Consider the following 12874-nt stretch of genomic DNA (forward strand, 5'->3'; position numbering starts at 1 on the left):
AAAGCTGCAGATTTCAAAGGCTAAGCCTCTGTCTATGCTTCAGTGGTTTCCTGCCCTTGGAGGGAGAGCTATTGTCCCTGGATTGCCAGAGGTGGTTCTTGTTACCTGGGGGTAGCTGCTGCTGGAAGTTGCAGGGTCTGGCGGAAAGCCGGACTTGTCCCCATTAGTCTGATCTATTGTGATGTCTGGGTCCTTTTGTGTCCAACACATACTGATGCTGGGCCATCGTGGGACATCTAGGGGCATTTTTAGAGTCTGCGTGTGAGGAGTCAGGCGCTCGTTCAAATGGAGATGCAGTGACATCTGCACATCGCTTCCGGTATCTGAGGGTGCAGTGCCGAGGCTGCCTTGGTGCACATGAGTGGTAGGACACTTTCTTACCCAACATCAAAAGTTCAGAGGTCACTTCAAGAAAGTGTGGCCTGGTAGGATGGTAGGTGTTCCTGACTGGTTGGGAAGTGCGTTTCCAGATAAATTGCTGGATTAGTGCTAAAGGTGCCAGATTTAAAAGCTCACTCTGTAGCTGTTCATTTTATCAAAACCTTCATGGTAGTTAACTGCTCAGAGACTGGGTAAGTTACTTTTTTTTATTATTTTTGCCCAAGACTATTGGTATATCATAGTTGCCTGTATTTTAGGACAGGCCTATTTAGACAAAGAATAAGGGACATTCCCTTTGCAAGAGTAAAGAGTAAACTTTTACCCGCATATGAGAAAAGGTTATGTCAGCAGTGTATTGGTAGAAGACTAACGGAAGAATCCCCATCATTGACACAAGGTCTACAATCTATACTTAAGGCTGAAGTTAAGAGTTCAAGGTGTTTAGGCATAGAAAACGTCCTAGTACATCAACAGGAAGCTATGAGGTCTCACTATTCTAATTTCTATTCTGATCAATTGGTGACTACGACAGAGATTTTACAGTGACTACCAAAAATCTTCATTTCTCGGTTGCTTCGTTTGGGAATACAAGAACCATTGAACGTCCTAAAACTTTCCCTGAGGTGAGAAAACCAATACTAGTACTGTAAAGGAAGAATAGCAATCCTTCAGGATACTTCCCTAGCAACTGCCAAGGATTCGGACATTCCCAAATGTGCAAAAGGAAGATGTTGCTTTATTAGAAATCCAATCTAAAAATAAGTAATGTTTCGCTCTTAAAACTCACACCTATTTTTCAGGTAGATTGCAATAATAAGAGAGCGGAATACAGTGCTCGGTTAGGCCCCTTTCACACATCAGTCACAATCTGTCGAATTTTGAAAAAATAAAAAAACGAAGCCGGCGACTGATGCCACCAGATCTGATTTTTTTCTCGTAGACATGTATTAGCGACTGTTGGCCTCACGTTTCATCCGTCGTTCGCCGGATCCGTCGAAAATTGTTTTTCCGGTGTCTGGAGACGATGGACAAAGTAACGTTGTTTGTGTACGTCGAAATATCTGACAGCGACGGATCTGTCGCCGTCCGTCGTTTGCTCGAACGAAAGCCTATGGGCGCCGGACCTGTCAAATCCGGCCACTGAATCTGTTTTTTTTAGCGGAACATGTTCCGATTTATTTAGGATCCAATTAGCCAGATCTGTTTAGTCAGATTCGTATAAAAAACGAATCCGTTGCATCAGTTTTTCACAATCTACGATGGATCCATTGAGCCAACGGATTGTGACTGACGGCGAAAAACTGATGTGTGAAAGGGGCCTTAGTAGCTGAAAGCAGCCCCAAATGATCGGCGCTGATCACGGATTGCACTTTTAGTAAAGCATCATCTTCCATTTGCACACTTGTAAGTGGCGGATTCCTTTTTCTATTTTGTTTGATTATATGGAGTGCTATCCTAGCTCTGCACTCATATGGAGTGACTTATATCTTGCATCCCTAGATGCAGAGGTAAGATATTCACAAAATTGTGGACTAAAAATTAAGTAAAGGCTCTGTGGAATAGAAGAACAGACGCCTGGAGGTTTAAGAGCCCAGGAGCATTCTACCCCACGCAGGATCTCAACAGTGGTCAAGTGACAACAAAAGGGTCTCTAGCCAGATGGGTTAGATCTGCTGCAATTTCCTTTGCTTACACCCTGAATGGTCATGGTCGGAATATGTAATACTAGGGCCATGTCTACCTTACAGAGAGAGAACCAATTCTTCTCTGCAGATTGTTCCCTATGTCTTGTTACTGTGCTTAGTTTTGCCATGTTGTCAGACCTGTGACCTCAAACTGTCTTCCACAACCTCACCCTTGAAGCAGAGTTTTGCTGTTCCTCACCTAATGTTAACCCTCTCGCACAGTTGTTTCAGTTAATAGCTGTGTTTCCACCTATCTATGAAATTATAATCATTATTGCCTGTTTGGTATAATTGGTTACTCATACACCAGAACATATTACAGGTCCCCGACTTCTGTACAATTTTGCCTAGAATAATATTGACTAGTTTTACATTTATCTTTTGTTCATTAACTTTGCCTTTTGTTAATCGATAGTTTTAAAACGTCTCCTTTTGAAAGCATTCTTACTTAGCCACATTTTTTTCTATACCTGTTATACAGTAGCTTGTGTATATGCTATACTGTGAATATTTTATTATAATCCTAAAGCCACTTTAATGTTTTATGGTTTCAGTTTTGGAAATTGTGCCCCATGGAACACCTCTTGGCCCGCCTTGAAGTGGATTCACGACCTGTTTGTCGCCGCCTTGTCAATCTTATGTTTCATTCCTTCTTTCCTGTCAATGAACCAGAGGAAATTTGGTGTGAACGATGTGTAGCACTTATCCAAATGAACCCCACAGCTGCGCGGACGTTTTATCAGTACACCTATGAGCACACTGCCCCCACCAATATAGGTAAACGCGCCACTTTTCTGTATTATCAGTCCGCATCACTGTTGATTATCTGACAGCATTATTTTTACTTCTTCAGTGAAACTAATGCTCATTATAAGACGATGCTTGAATTCCTGCTTGCAGAAAACCATTTGTAATGCAGATGAGATGAACGATGAGGAGGAGGAGAATTATGATGGCAACGAAAGTGAGCCTGGAAAGAGAACGAACAAGAGTGTAAGTGGGAACTTCTGCAGTATACAGAAGTGTTTGCTTTCTATAATCGTATACCGTCCCTCATGCTGCAATATTTGTAACGTGAGGGGCTTCTTTTCTGTTGCAGGTTTTCATGTAATTTGGACTGATTAGAATAATGTTAATTCATAAAACTCACTTTATGAACATGATAGATGCTCTTTAGCGGGGTTCCCATGTTTAGAAGCAGTCAATAGCCATGTTATAAGGTGATAACTTGCTGATCTGTGGGGGGTCTGACTGCTGGGACCCCCGCTGATCCCAACTACAGGGCCCTGAAATGCTCTGTGTGAATGGAGCAGTGGCCAGATTTGTCCATCAATGCTCCTTACATTGTCTGTTTGCCTAAAAAGCTGAGTGCCGTATTCTGTCTTCAGCAGTCCTATATACAAAAAAAATGCAGTGGTAATGTGTATATCATGGTGGGGCCAGACATTTAAAGGGGTACTCCCATCTCCAAGAGCCTTCCCAATATGTAGTAGGTATAATATTAGCAAATACCTCCAATTAGAAATGTATAGTTTTCCTGATTCGCTGCGTTTTTCTTGATGTGCAGGCATTGCAAGATCTTGGGTATCCTTGGTACGTCCAGTAGCAACTAGCCAACTAACTGTCATTATATCAGTGGTCGTAACCAAGGTTACAGAAGGTCCTGCAATGCCTGCACATGAGGAAAGGGACATAGGTAATCATAAAAACTATGCTACGTTCCTAATTGGAGGTATTTGTTAATATTATTATAATTACACCAACTACATATTGGGATAGGATATTGGAGATGGGAATGCTCCCATAAAGTTCACCTTCCCACCTGCCTGCTTTTCTTCTATTTACGCCCTTCTCTATAAAGCCAGGGCTGTAAATCAAAGAAGTGGTGGAGATGGAGAGAAAACAAACAGATGTGAAGGTGCACTTAAATGTTTTCCCATGCCATGATGCACCGAGCTCCTGTGCTGACAGTCTTTTAAGGGTTTGTTCACACAGGCTGTAATGTAGCTGCAGCTTTTTGCATAGTGTCAGCCTCCTGGCGACAGCAGCATACACCCATGGTTACCTGTGTCCCCCAATGAAGCGATAAAGAAAGTGTGATTGCAGTCATTGGTTTGAAATAACTAATCACTGTAAATCTATTAAAGGGAATGTGTAACCAGGTTTTTGCTACCTAATCTGAGAGCAGCTTGATGTATGGGCAGAAACTCTGATTCCAGCAATGTCACTTAATGGGCTGCTTAATGTAGTTTAAACAAAGTCACTGTCTTATCAGCAGGATATTATTACTAGAGGACTACTTGGCATGCTGCCAGGTAGTCCAACCCCACCACTGATTAGTCAGCTTTCTGCCCATTAACAGTGTACACAGAAAGCTACCATTCAGTGGTGTGTGCAGGGTTATGCAGAGCTCAGCATTCAGGGAACTGTTAAACATGCGGCAGATGAAAGTTTTAAATCAAAACTACAAAAAGCAGCCCAGTAAGTGACACATCACTGGAATTAGGGTCCCTGCCCCTACATCATACTGCTCGCAAATTGGGTAGTAAAAACCTGGTGCTAGATTCTCTTTAAAAATCTTTTGTACCTTATATGTCTCGCCTTTACCGCCACTTGTGCTTGTCCCCTAAATGTTTAGTCTTTGAAAGCACTTTGGGCTTTGCTGCAGAATATTGACATTTTGATTATTTTTCAGGTATTGGAAAATGTGCTGTCTGTCGAAGATGCTGCATCCATGGCCAGTTTAATTGAAATTGTGGTAATCTTGTGGCAAAGTATCAAAAAAGCTCTCGATCAGAATGAAGAGGCCAAAAAGTATACAATAAGCAAATTTGCCACCGTGTTGCCTGATTACTTCAGAGCGTTTAAGGTACGTGTCTGTCTCTGTAACCAGAGGAGGTGAACTCATCCGAAAACTGAGTCTTAACATCTGCGGCTCCTGCTTTTCATGTTACAACTAGCAGTAATTTCTTATTGTGATGTTGGGGTAAGTGATGGTTCATTAGTGATGAGCGAGAGTGCTCGGAAAAGGTGTTATCCAAGGAGCACGCACGTGTCCTAATCGAGTATTTTTGACGTGCTCGGAATAAATGCTTGAGTCGCTACTGCTGCATGTCTCGCAGATGATCGACAGCCGCAATACATATATGGATTGCCTAATAAACAGGCTACAGACGCGAGACAACACCTGCGGCAACGCAAGCATTTTTTTTCGAGCACGTAAAAAATACTCGATTAGGACACGTGCGTGCTCTGATAACCCCATATCCGAGCACTCTCGCTGATCACTAGTTGTGATGCCACAAATTGCGTCCTGAACCTTGTAGTTTTAATAGTTGACATTCTCCCCATCATTTGTCTATATTCCTCCATAGAAGGGTTTTTATATCACTACATGTGAGTCCTTCCTGTGTAAATGCTCCATTTATTCGAGTAACATAATGTGCCTTCTCTGTTTTACCTGCAGGATGAGCGCTGCACTGTAGCATTAATAATCTTGGCTTCTTTTATGCCTCCATCTGCCGTTCCTACATTCAGGTACGCATTACTCAGATGCTTGGCATTATCTGTGTTTACTGTTAAAGCTTTTACTTACACATGCATTTCATATCTCCATTATCCTCTAGTTGTTCTGTTCTTTCTAAGCTCCGAAACCTGCACACCGGCGCTGAAGAAAGCAAGTACGCCACGCTCATAGACTGCCTGTGTCGCTGGGGGCAAGTGAGCCACATACTGGAGCTTATAAATGATTGGATGTCCGAAACCTTCCCAGAGAAAAAGGTAATGCTGACTAAAACCAAAGTTCAGTGAAGAAAGATCGTGCTACTTGTCTAACAGAGGCAATATGCAAGATTGCGGCACTTTCTTGTGTGATGCTCCTTTCTGTTCTAGCTCTAGGAGCTTTTTATTTACCGTATTTTCCGGCGTATAAGACGACTGGGCGTATAAGACGACCCCTCAACTTTTCCAGTTAAAATATAAAATCTTCTTAAAAGTCGGGGGTCTTCTTATACGCTGTATGTCGTCTTATAGGGCCGGTGACTAATGTGCCTTTTGGGTGGGAGTGGTCCCGATGACGACGAGGGGGCGTCTCACAGGAAAGTGTGAGTGGACTATCCCCCATTACCTCATCGTAGCGCTGCAGCGTGGGGTCTCTGCTGGGAGCGGCGGCGGCTCCTCTTTGTGCCGCGTGGGTGCTGTGCAGTGGGGCAGCGGCTCCTCTTCTGCAGTGTGGGGCCTCTGTGCTGTGGGGCGGCGGCGACGTATCTTCATGCAGTCAGTCGGGGCTCCTCCGGCATCTTCTTAAAGCCCGGAGGCCCCGCCGGCAGCTGCATTGCTGCGATGCGGTGGCCTCCGGGAAAATGGCCGCTGGGGGCGGCGCATGCTCAGATTCAGATCTCGTCCCGAGATCTCGGGAGACGAGATCTGAATCTGAGCAGCGGCCATTTTCCCGGAGGCCACCGCATCGCAGCAATGCAGCTGCCGACGGAGCCTCCGGGCTTTAAGGAGATGCCGGAGGAGCCCCGACTGACTGCATGAAGATACGTCGCCGCCGCCCCACAGCACAGAGGCCCCACACTGCAGAAGAGGAGCCGCTGCCCCACTGCACAGCACCCACGCGGCACAAAGAGGAGCAGCAGCCGCCGCTCCCAGCACAGAGACCCCACGCTGCAGCGCTACGATGAGGTAATGGGGGATACTCCACGCACTTTCCTTTGAGACGCCTCCTCATCGTCATCAGGACCACTCCCCCCCACCCACCATATACACCCGGCGTACAAGACGATACCCGGCGTATAAGACGACCCCCGACTTTTAAGAAGATTTTCAGGGGTTAAAAAGTCGTCTTATATGCCGGGAATTACGGTAAGTTGTAAAAAAAGAATTAAAAATTTGAGAGGTAAAAAAAAGATCATGTTATGTTGCCATTCATTTGAGACCTCTAACATATTCATTTTATCATCAATACAGCTTGGTAAAGTTTTGTTTTTGTGTGTGCAAGATGGCTTTTTCATTGATACTATTTTAGGGGGCAAAAAACATTTTTAATACTTTTATTGCATCCTTTGCTGGGGAGGGGTTATTTGCAGCATAAACCCCTCTGCATAATGTTTGCAAAATCAGTCTGTCTATATTTTCAATCTTCACCATGACTTGTCTTCTGAAAAAAAAACCCCAAAAACAATTTTTGACCGTTTTTTTTGTGTGCAATTTTCAGGTATTTATAGCTTTCCTGACAACCACCTTATATGTAGAATTAATTTCAGCCTATTGGTTTATCCCTCCTCAGCAGACACGGTCTCTCATGTGGCCCCTCGGGAAAATTAATTGCCCACCTCTGCCCTAAGGGGACTAACAAATATAGTAAAAAAAACAAACAAATCAAATGTAAATTTTCTTATTGAATTTTTTAAAAAATTGTATACAGATATTGAAAAAAAATTCTATAAATGTGGTACTGATACCCCACCGTGTGGTAAAAGTCCGATATATCATAAAATTGATCATGCATTGTTTAACCCAATCCGTAAACATCGGAAACCGAAAAAATGTAAAACGTAGCTTTGCCAAAAAAAAAAACCAATCATATCAGATCGTTAACTGATTTTTCTTGCTGAAAACTTGAAAAGTGTATGTGTGTGTGTGTGTATGTATGTATGTATGTATATATATATATATATATATATATATATATATATATATATATATATATATATATATATATATATATATATATCATATATCATTATTTGGTCGGTAAAATGCACACCATTATGTAAATGGGGTACTATCGTTATGGTGTCAAACTGCAGAATAAAGTTAAATGGGTTGTTCGGTTTTAGAAAATCCCGATCCCTGGGTACAGTTTCTTGTATACACGTGCTGTCCTCATTCTCCCCAGGCTCAGCATTGAGTCTCCCCTACTGCTGCCGTTGATCGCAGTCACTGTAATTGACAAGGGGCTGCAGCGAATCAGTGAGCTCAGTGGCTCTACCCGTATGGACCGAACATACCACTCAGAACGGCTGTGCTCACTGATTGGCTGCAGACGTCACGTCCGTGCTGTTGCCAATATCCGATACCAGGAGCAGCAGTGGAGACTCCACACTGGACCTGGGAACGAACAATTGTCTGGTTGGCGTCTCTGCTCCTTGCTCCGCCCACTCTGGCAGATCTGGCTAAGAATTGTGTTAAACGGTAAAAGTATTTAATACCCGACATCTGGAGAAATTACTTTGATAAAGGAATCGGGGTTTAAGGCCCCTGGAATAAAAAAAAAAATTGCTTTGTCCTAGCGGCCCAAAATGGGCAATCTTTAATGGATTAAAGTTAGTTACTGTGTTGTTGTTGTTTTTTGTTTTGTTTTGGGGTTTTTTCCGTTCTTTTTTTTTTTTTTTTTTTTTTTACAATAGAGACAAAAGAATTCTGGACGACAAGTGCGCATTCAGGATACGATGGAGAGTAAGCCGGAGCTCGCTCTGGACTACATGGAGTACATTCTGACCCACACTATGAATCGGGAATACCTTCTCTCTGTACAAACAAAAAAGTTAAATAGTCTTTTAAAAGTTCTGGGCCTTGTAAAAGTAAGTAATCAAGTCTCTCAATTTGCGTATGTGGAAATGGCTGACTGCTACGTTTGCTGCTTCTTAAAGGGGTGCTCGGGGGTTATAATCTTGATGACCTATCAGTATTATAAGTCACCGATATCTGATCGGAGGAGATCACACATGGACTGCACCCCACACCTCTACCATGGCAAACAGGGAGACAGGGGTTGAAACACAAGGACAACCCTTTGATTTACATGTTGACTTTCCCACTACATCTAGAAGTCTGTTCCTAGCATCCTTTAAGGATGAGTTGAGTTTTTGGTTTGCTCTTATGTATATGATTACTATTGCAACTGTATTACACTTTCATTATTGGACACTAGTGATGGACTTATGAATGATCAAGAAATATTATTGCATATTATTGATGAAATTGACTTTTGGCTGATGCCGGCTTTATCTATTTTAGGAGGTACTATTCTCATTTATGAAGCAGTCAGATGATACATCACACAAGGTCACTCGAGAAACTGCCCTGAGGACCTTCAGCCTGTACTGCAGGCTCAGCATCCACCTTCAATACAAGGTAATGATACTACAGTGATTCGGAGTCTGGAAGGCGCTGGCTCACGATGTCGTCAGTATAGGGGCTCTTGCTGACGAGCGTCCTCTCTGCTTTTGATTTATAGTTTAACTCAGAAGGAAGAGCGTATCTGTCAGTATTGGAGGACATGGGGTTTTGGATTGAAAAGCATCTTCTTTCACTCCTTGGCTCTGGTGAAGTCTTTTCAGATCAGCAGATTGATTTGTGTCTAGAAATACTGAAGGTGAGCTCTTTCATGTTAAGTTGTAAGCTACTAATGGGTATTTTTCCAAGCAGCACATGCAAGAGTCTTCTAATTTGATCTTTCCGTCGGGGGTGTACAACAGGAAGATTTACCAACGTATACCTCCAACATGTGCCAGCCTATAGACCTATAATGGCATAAATTACCCAACTGCACTTTTCTTTTTTTTATAGTGGAAAAAAGTAACACCAGAATATACCATCCAAAGGATTATAACACAGGAGAACATTTTCTATTGTTTTTACTTACTGTATATACTCGAGTATAAGCCCAGACCCCTAATTTTGCCACTATAAACTGGGAAAACGTATTGACTCGAGTATAATCCTAGGGTGGGAAATGCAGCAGCTACTGGTAAATTTCAAAAATAAAAATAGATATCAATAAAAGTAAAATTAATTGAGACATCAGTAGTTTAAGTGTTTTTGAATATCCATATTCAATCAGGAGCCCCATATAATGCTCCATACAGTTCATGATGGGCCCCATAAGATTCTCCATATTAAAATATGCCCCATATAATGCTGCACAAAGGTTGATTGCCCCATAAGATGCTCCATAGCATAATATGCCCCATAAGATGCTCCATAAAGGTTGATGGCCCTATATGATGCTCCATAGATTATGCCACATATAATGCTGCACCGTACCGGGACCGCACCTAGGTTAGTATATTATGACCTCTTTTTCTCATCTTGTAGGATACATCGAGGGCTTATCTACAGTATTACAAAATGCTGTAGAAAAGCCCCTGATGGCGGTTGCCACAGCTTATAGGCGAAAAATGGGGTGACAGATTCCCTTTAAAGGGAATATGTTAGGTTGAACAATTAATAAAATGTTCACTCCAGTTGCCTACTCCTGGCCTAATGGATATTGATCAGGTGCGCACTAAAGAAATACACCAGACACACACAGTCAGATGTAAAGTCTCCTTGATCAATCTATGGCTCAGCTCCAAGGGCTTTATTTAGTCAGAACACAGGTTTATATAACCCCTGTAAGGGGGGCTCGGTTAGCTCTAAAATGGGAGTGATCGGATGTATTCCATTGGTTAGTGGGTTGGGCAGTGAGCAAGTCCATGGGCGGATCCATGAGGTCATCAAGGTGGGTTGGTCCATGAGGTCATCAAGGTGGGCGTCATCTTGGATACCAGCACATGGTGTGCTGATACAGGAAATGGCAGCCATCTTTAGTGACTCACTTTGATCTGAGAAATCTTATGTAAGGTTAAACAGTACATGTTATGGGTTGCTTCTCTCAATCTCTTATGTCTTGAGGTTAATTAAGTATTTGATCTTATGGCTCTCCTCAACAGTCCCCCCTAAATACTTTATTAACCTTTTTTTTTCCTTGATCCCACCGTGGTTCCCTAACCCACCGGTGTTAAGTGTCACTATGACATCAGAGGCTTCATGACAATACGGATGCTATAGACACCAGAGAATGTGTGACCAACTATGGATATATCGGAGCGCGTTACCCATGTCCTTGGGACTTTCCTACCTGCTGGATCTATTAGTCTCCAAACTCCCATCACCATGGTTACTTAAAATCAGTTTGAGACAAGTTTTCCCTTGTGGAAAAACCTCCCTTTTTTAGCTGGACTTTGACAAGCAGGTCAGATCCTACTCTGTCCCTACCTGTCTATCAAGTTTACAATGTGAGAGATGGATCCAGGAGGCGCTCAGCAACCCTGACCGAAGTAGGAGTAGTCAGGAGCACTTGGTAGGGACCCTCAAATCTCGACTCCAGGGATGTCTTTCTGATGCACTTCTTTACCAGCATGTAGTCACCAGGATGGAAAGTATGGGTACCTTCACTGGAATCTGGATCTGGAATGGATGATAAAACTTGTACATGTTGTACTGACAGTTCTATAGTAAGGACAATTAAATAATTTACAAGAGTATCACTTCCTAAGGCTAGCTGTTGTGAAAAATATTGACCCAACCTTGGAGGCCCCCCAAAAAGAATCTTGTATGGTGTAAGTTTTTAGTGGGACCCCTTGGAGTGTTTCTGACTGAGTATAAGGCAACGGGCAAAATGTCTGTCCAAGTCTGACCTCCTGACTGGCTTTCAGTAGTTTATTTTTGAAGGTGCCATTCATTGTTTCTACTTTCCCACTGCTGTGTGGGTGATAGGGAGTATGTAAACCCAAATCAGCTCCCACTAATGTCCATAGTTCCTTAGTGCTGCAATGAATGCGGGTACTTGGTCACTCTCAATTACCTCTGGGACCCCATATCTGCAGACTACTTCAGTCATCAGTCTCTTAACAGTCACTCTAGCAGTCATGTTGGTTACTGGATAGGCTTCTGGCCATCCTGAGAACATTACAGTCACTACCAGTACATACTCGCACCTCCCTACTTTTGTCATTTGAATGTGATCTATCTGAATTCTCTGAAAGGGATAGAGTGGTTTAGCCAAATGTTTCTGAGTAACTTTCTGAGGCGGTGCTGGATTGCATGTTGCACACACAAGGCAGGACTTGAAATATTTTTGGGAGACAGTAGAGATCCCAGGTGCCATATAAGTCTTCCAAATCAGGTCATTCATCCGATTCTTGCCTCTGTGGGTGATATCGTGTGCCCACTCTGTCACCAAGGGGTACAGATTACGGGGTAGACAGAGCTTTTTGTTCACCCTCCAGACTCCATCTTCATCCTTTTTTAGCTCCTCCTTCTTGCCATGACTTCTTTTCATCATCTGATGTCTTGATGTAGATGGATAATCCTCATGAGAGAGCACTTAGTCTCTTCTTCAGTGTCTTGTGACACGTACATCGCTGCTTTCTCTTTCCCAAATGGATCCGCAGCATACGTTTTTGCTGTTTTGTCAGCAAAGAAGTTCCCCCTTGCTTCTGGAAAATCCAATCTCCCATGAGCTTTGATCTTGATCACTGCAACCTCTGAAGGTAGATCTAGAGTGACCACAAATTCTTGTATGGTAGCAGCATGTTTTGCAGGAGTTCCACTGGACGTTAGGTATCCCCTGGCTGCCCAGATACTGCCGAAGTCATGAGCCACTCCGAAAGCATATCTTGAATCCGTGTAGATGTTGACCACCTTCTCCGTCACTTCCTGACAAGCTAGTGTCAAAGCCTTAAGTTCCGCTTCTTGTGCAGACATGTGCGGTGGTAGGGATCCGGCTGAGATGACCTGGTCATGTGTAACCACGGCATATCCCATATGGAACCTTCCTGTTTCATCTGCAAATCTTGGAACCATCAGTGAAGAACGTCAGGTCAGCATGTGGGAATGGGTCTTCAGACACGTTTTTCTGGGAGGCTACTTCTTCCTGCATTTGTTCAAGACAGTCATGATCCTCCTCTGAGTGTGTAGAAGCATCTTCACATAGAGCATCAGCATCATCATCCACATCCCCCCCTGGAAAGAGGAAG

The 12874-nt window shown here is 43.1% G+C and overlaps 1 protein-coding gene across 1 annotated transcript in view; it reads left to right on the plus strand.

The window, feature by feature from the left end:
• NCAPG2 (non-SMC condensin II complex subunit G2) overlaps positions 1-12874 on the plus strand; it is a 91876-nt gene that overhangs the window by 58092 nt on the left and 20910 nt on the right. The window contains exons 14-21 of the mRNA XM_077268567.1: positions 2621-2843; positions 2920-3059; positions 4762-4935; positions 5533-5603; positions 5693-5846; positions 8480-8653; positions 9090-9206; positions 9310-9447. Coding sequence (XP_077124682.1) covers positions 2621-2843; positions 2920-3059; positions 4762-4935; positions 5533-5603; positions 5693-5846; positions 8480-8653; positions 9090-9206; positions 9310-9447 — 1191 coding nt within the window. The remainder of the gene's footprint in view (positions 1-2620; positions 2844-2919; positions 3060-4761; positions 4936-5532; positions 5604-5692; positions 5847-8479; positions 8654-9089; positions 9207-9309; positions 9448-12874) is intronic.

The sequence above is a fragment of the Ranitomeya variabilis genome, chromosome 6 (assembly GCF_051348905.1).
Source record: "Ranitomeya variabilis isolate aRanVar5 chromosome 6, aRanVar5.hap1, whole genome shotgun sequence".
In the NCBI taxonomy this organism is placed as follows: Eukaryota; Metazoa; Chordata; class Amphibia; order Anura; family Dendrobatidae; genus Ranitomeya; species Ranitomeya variabilis.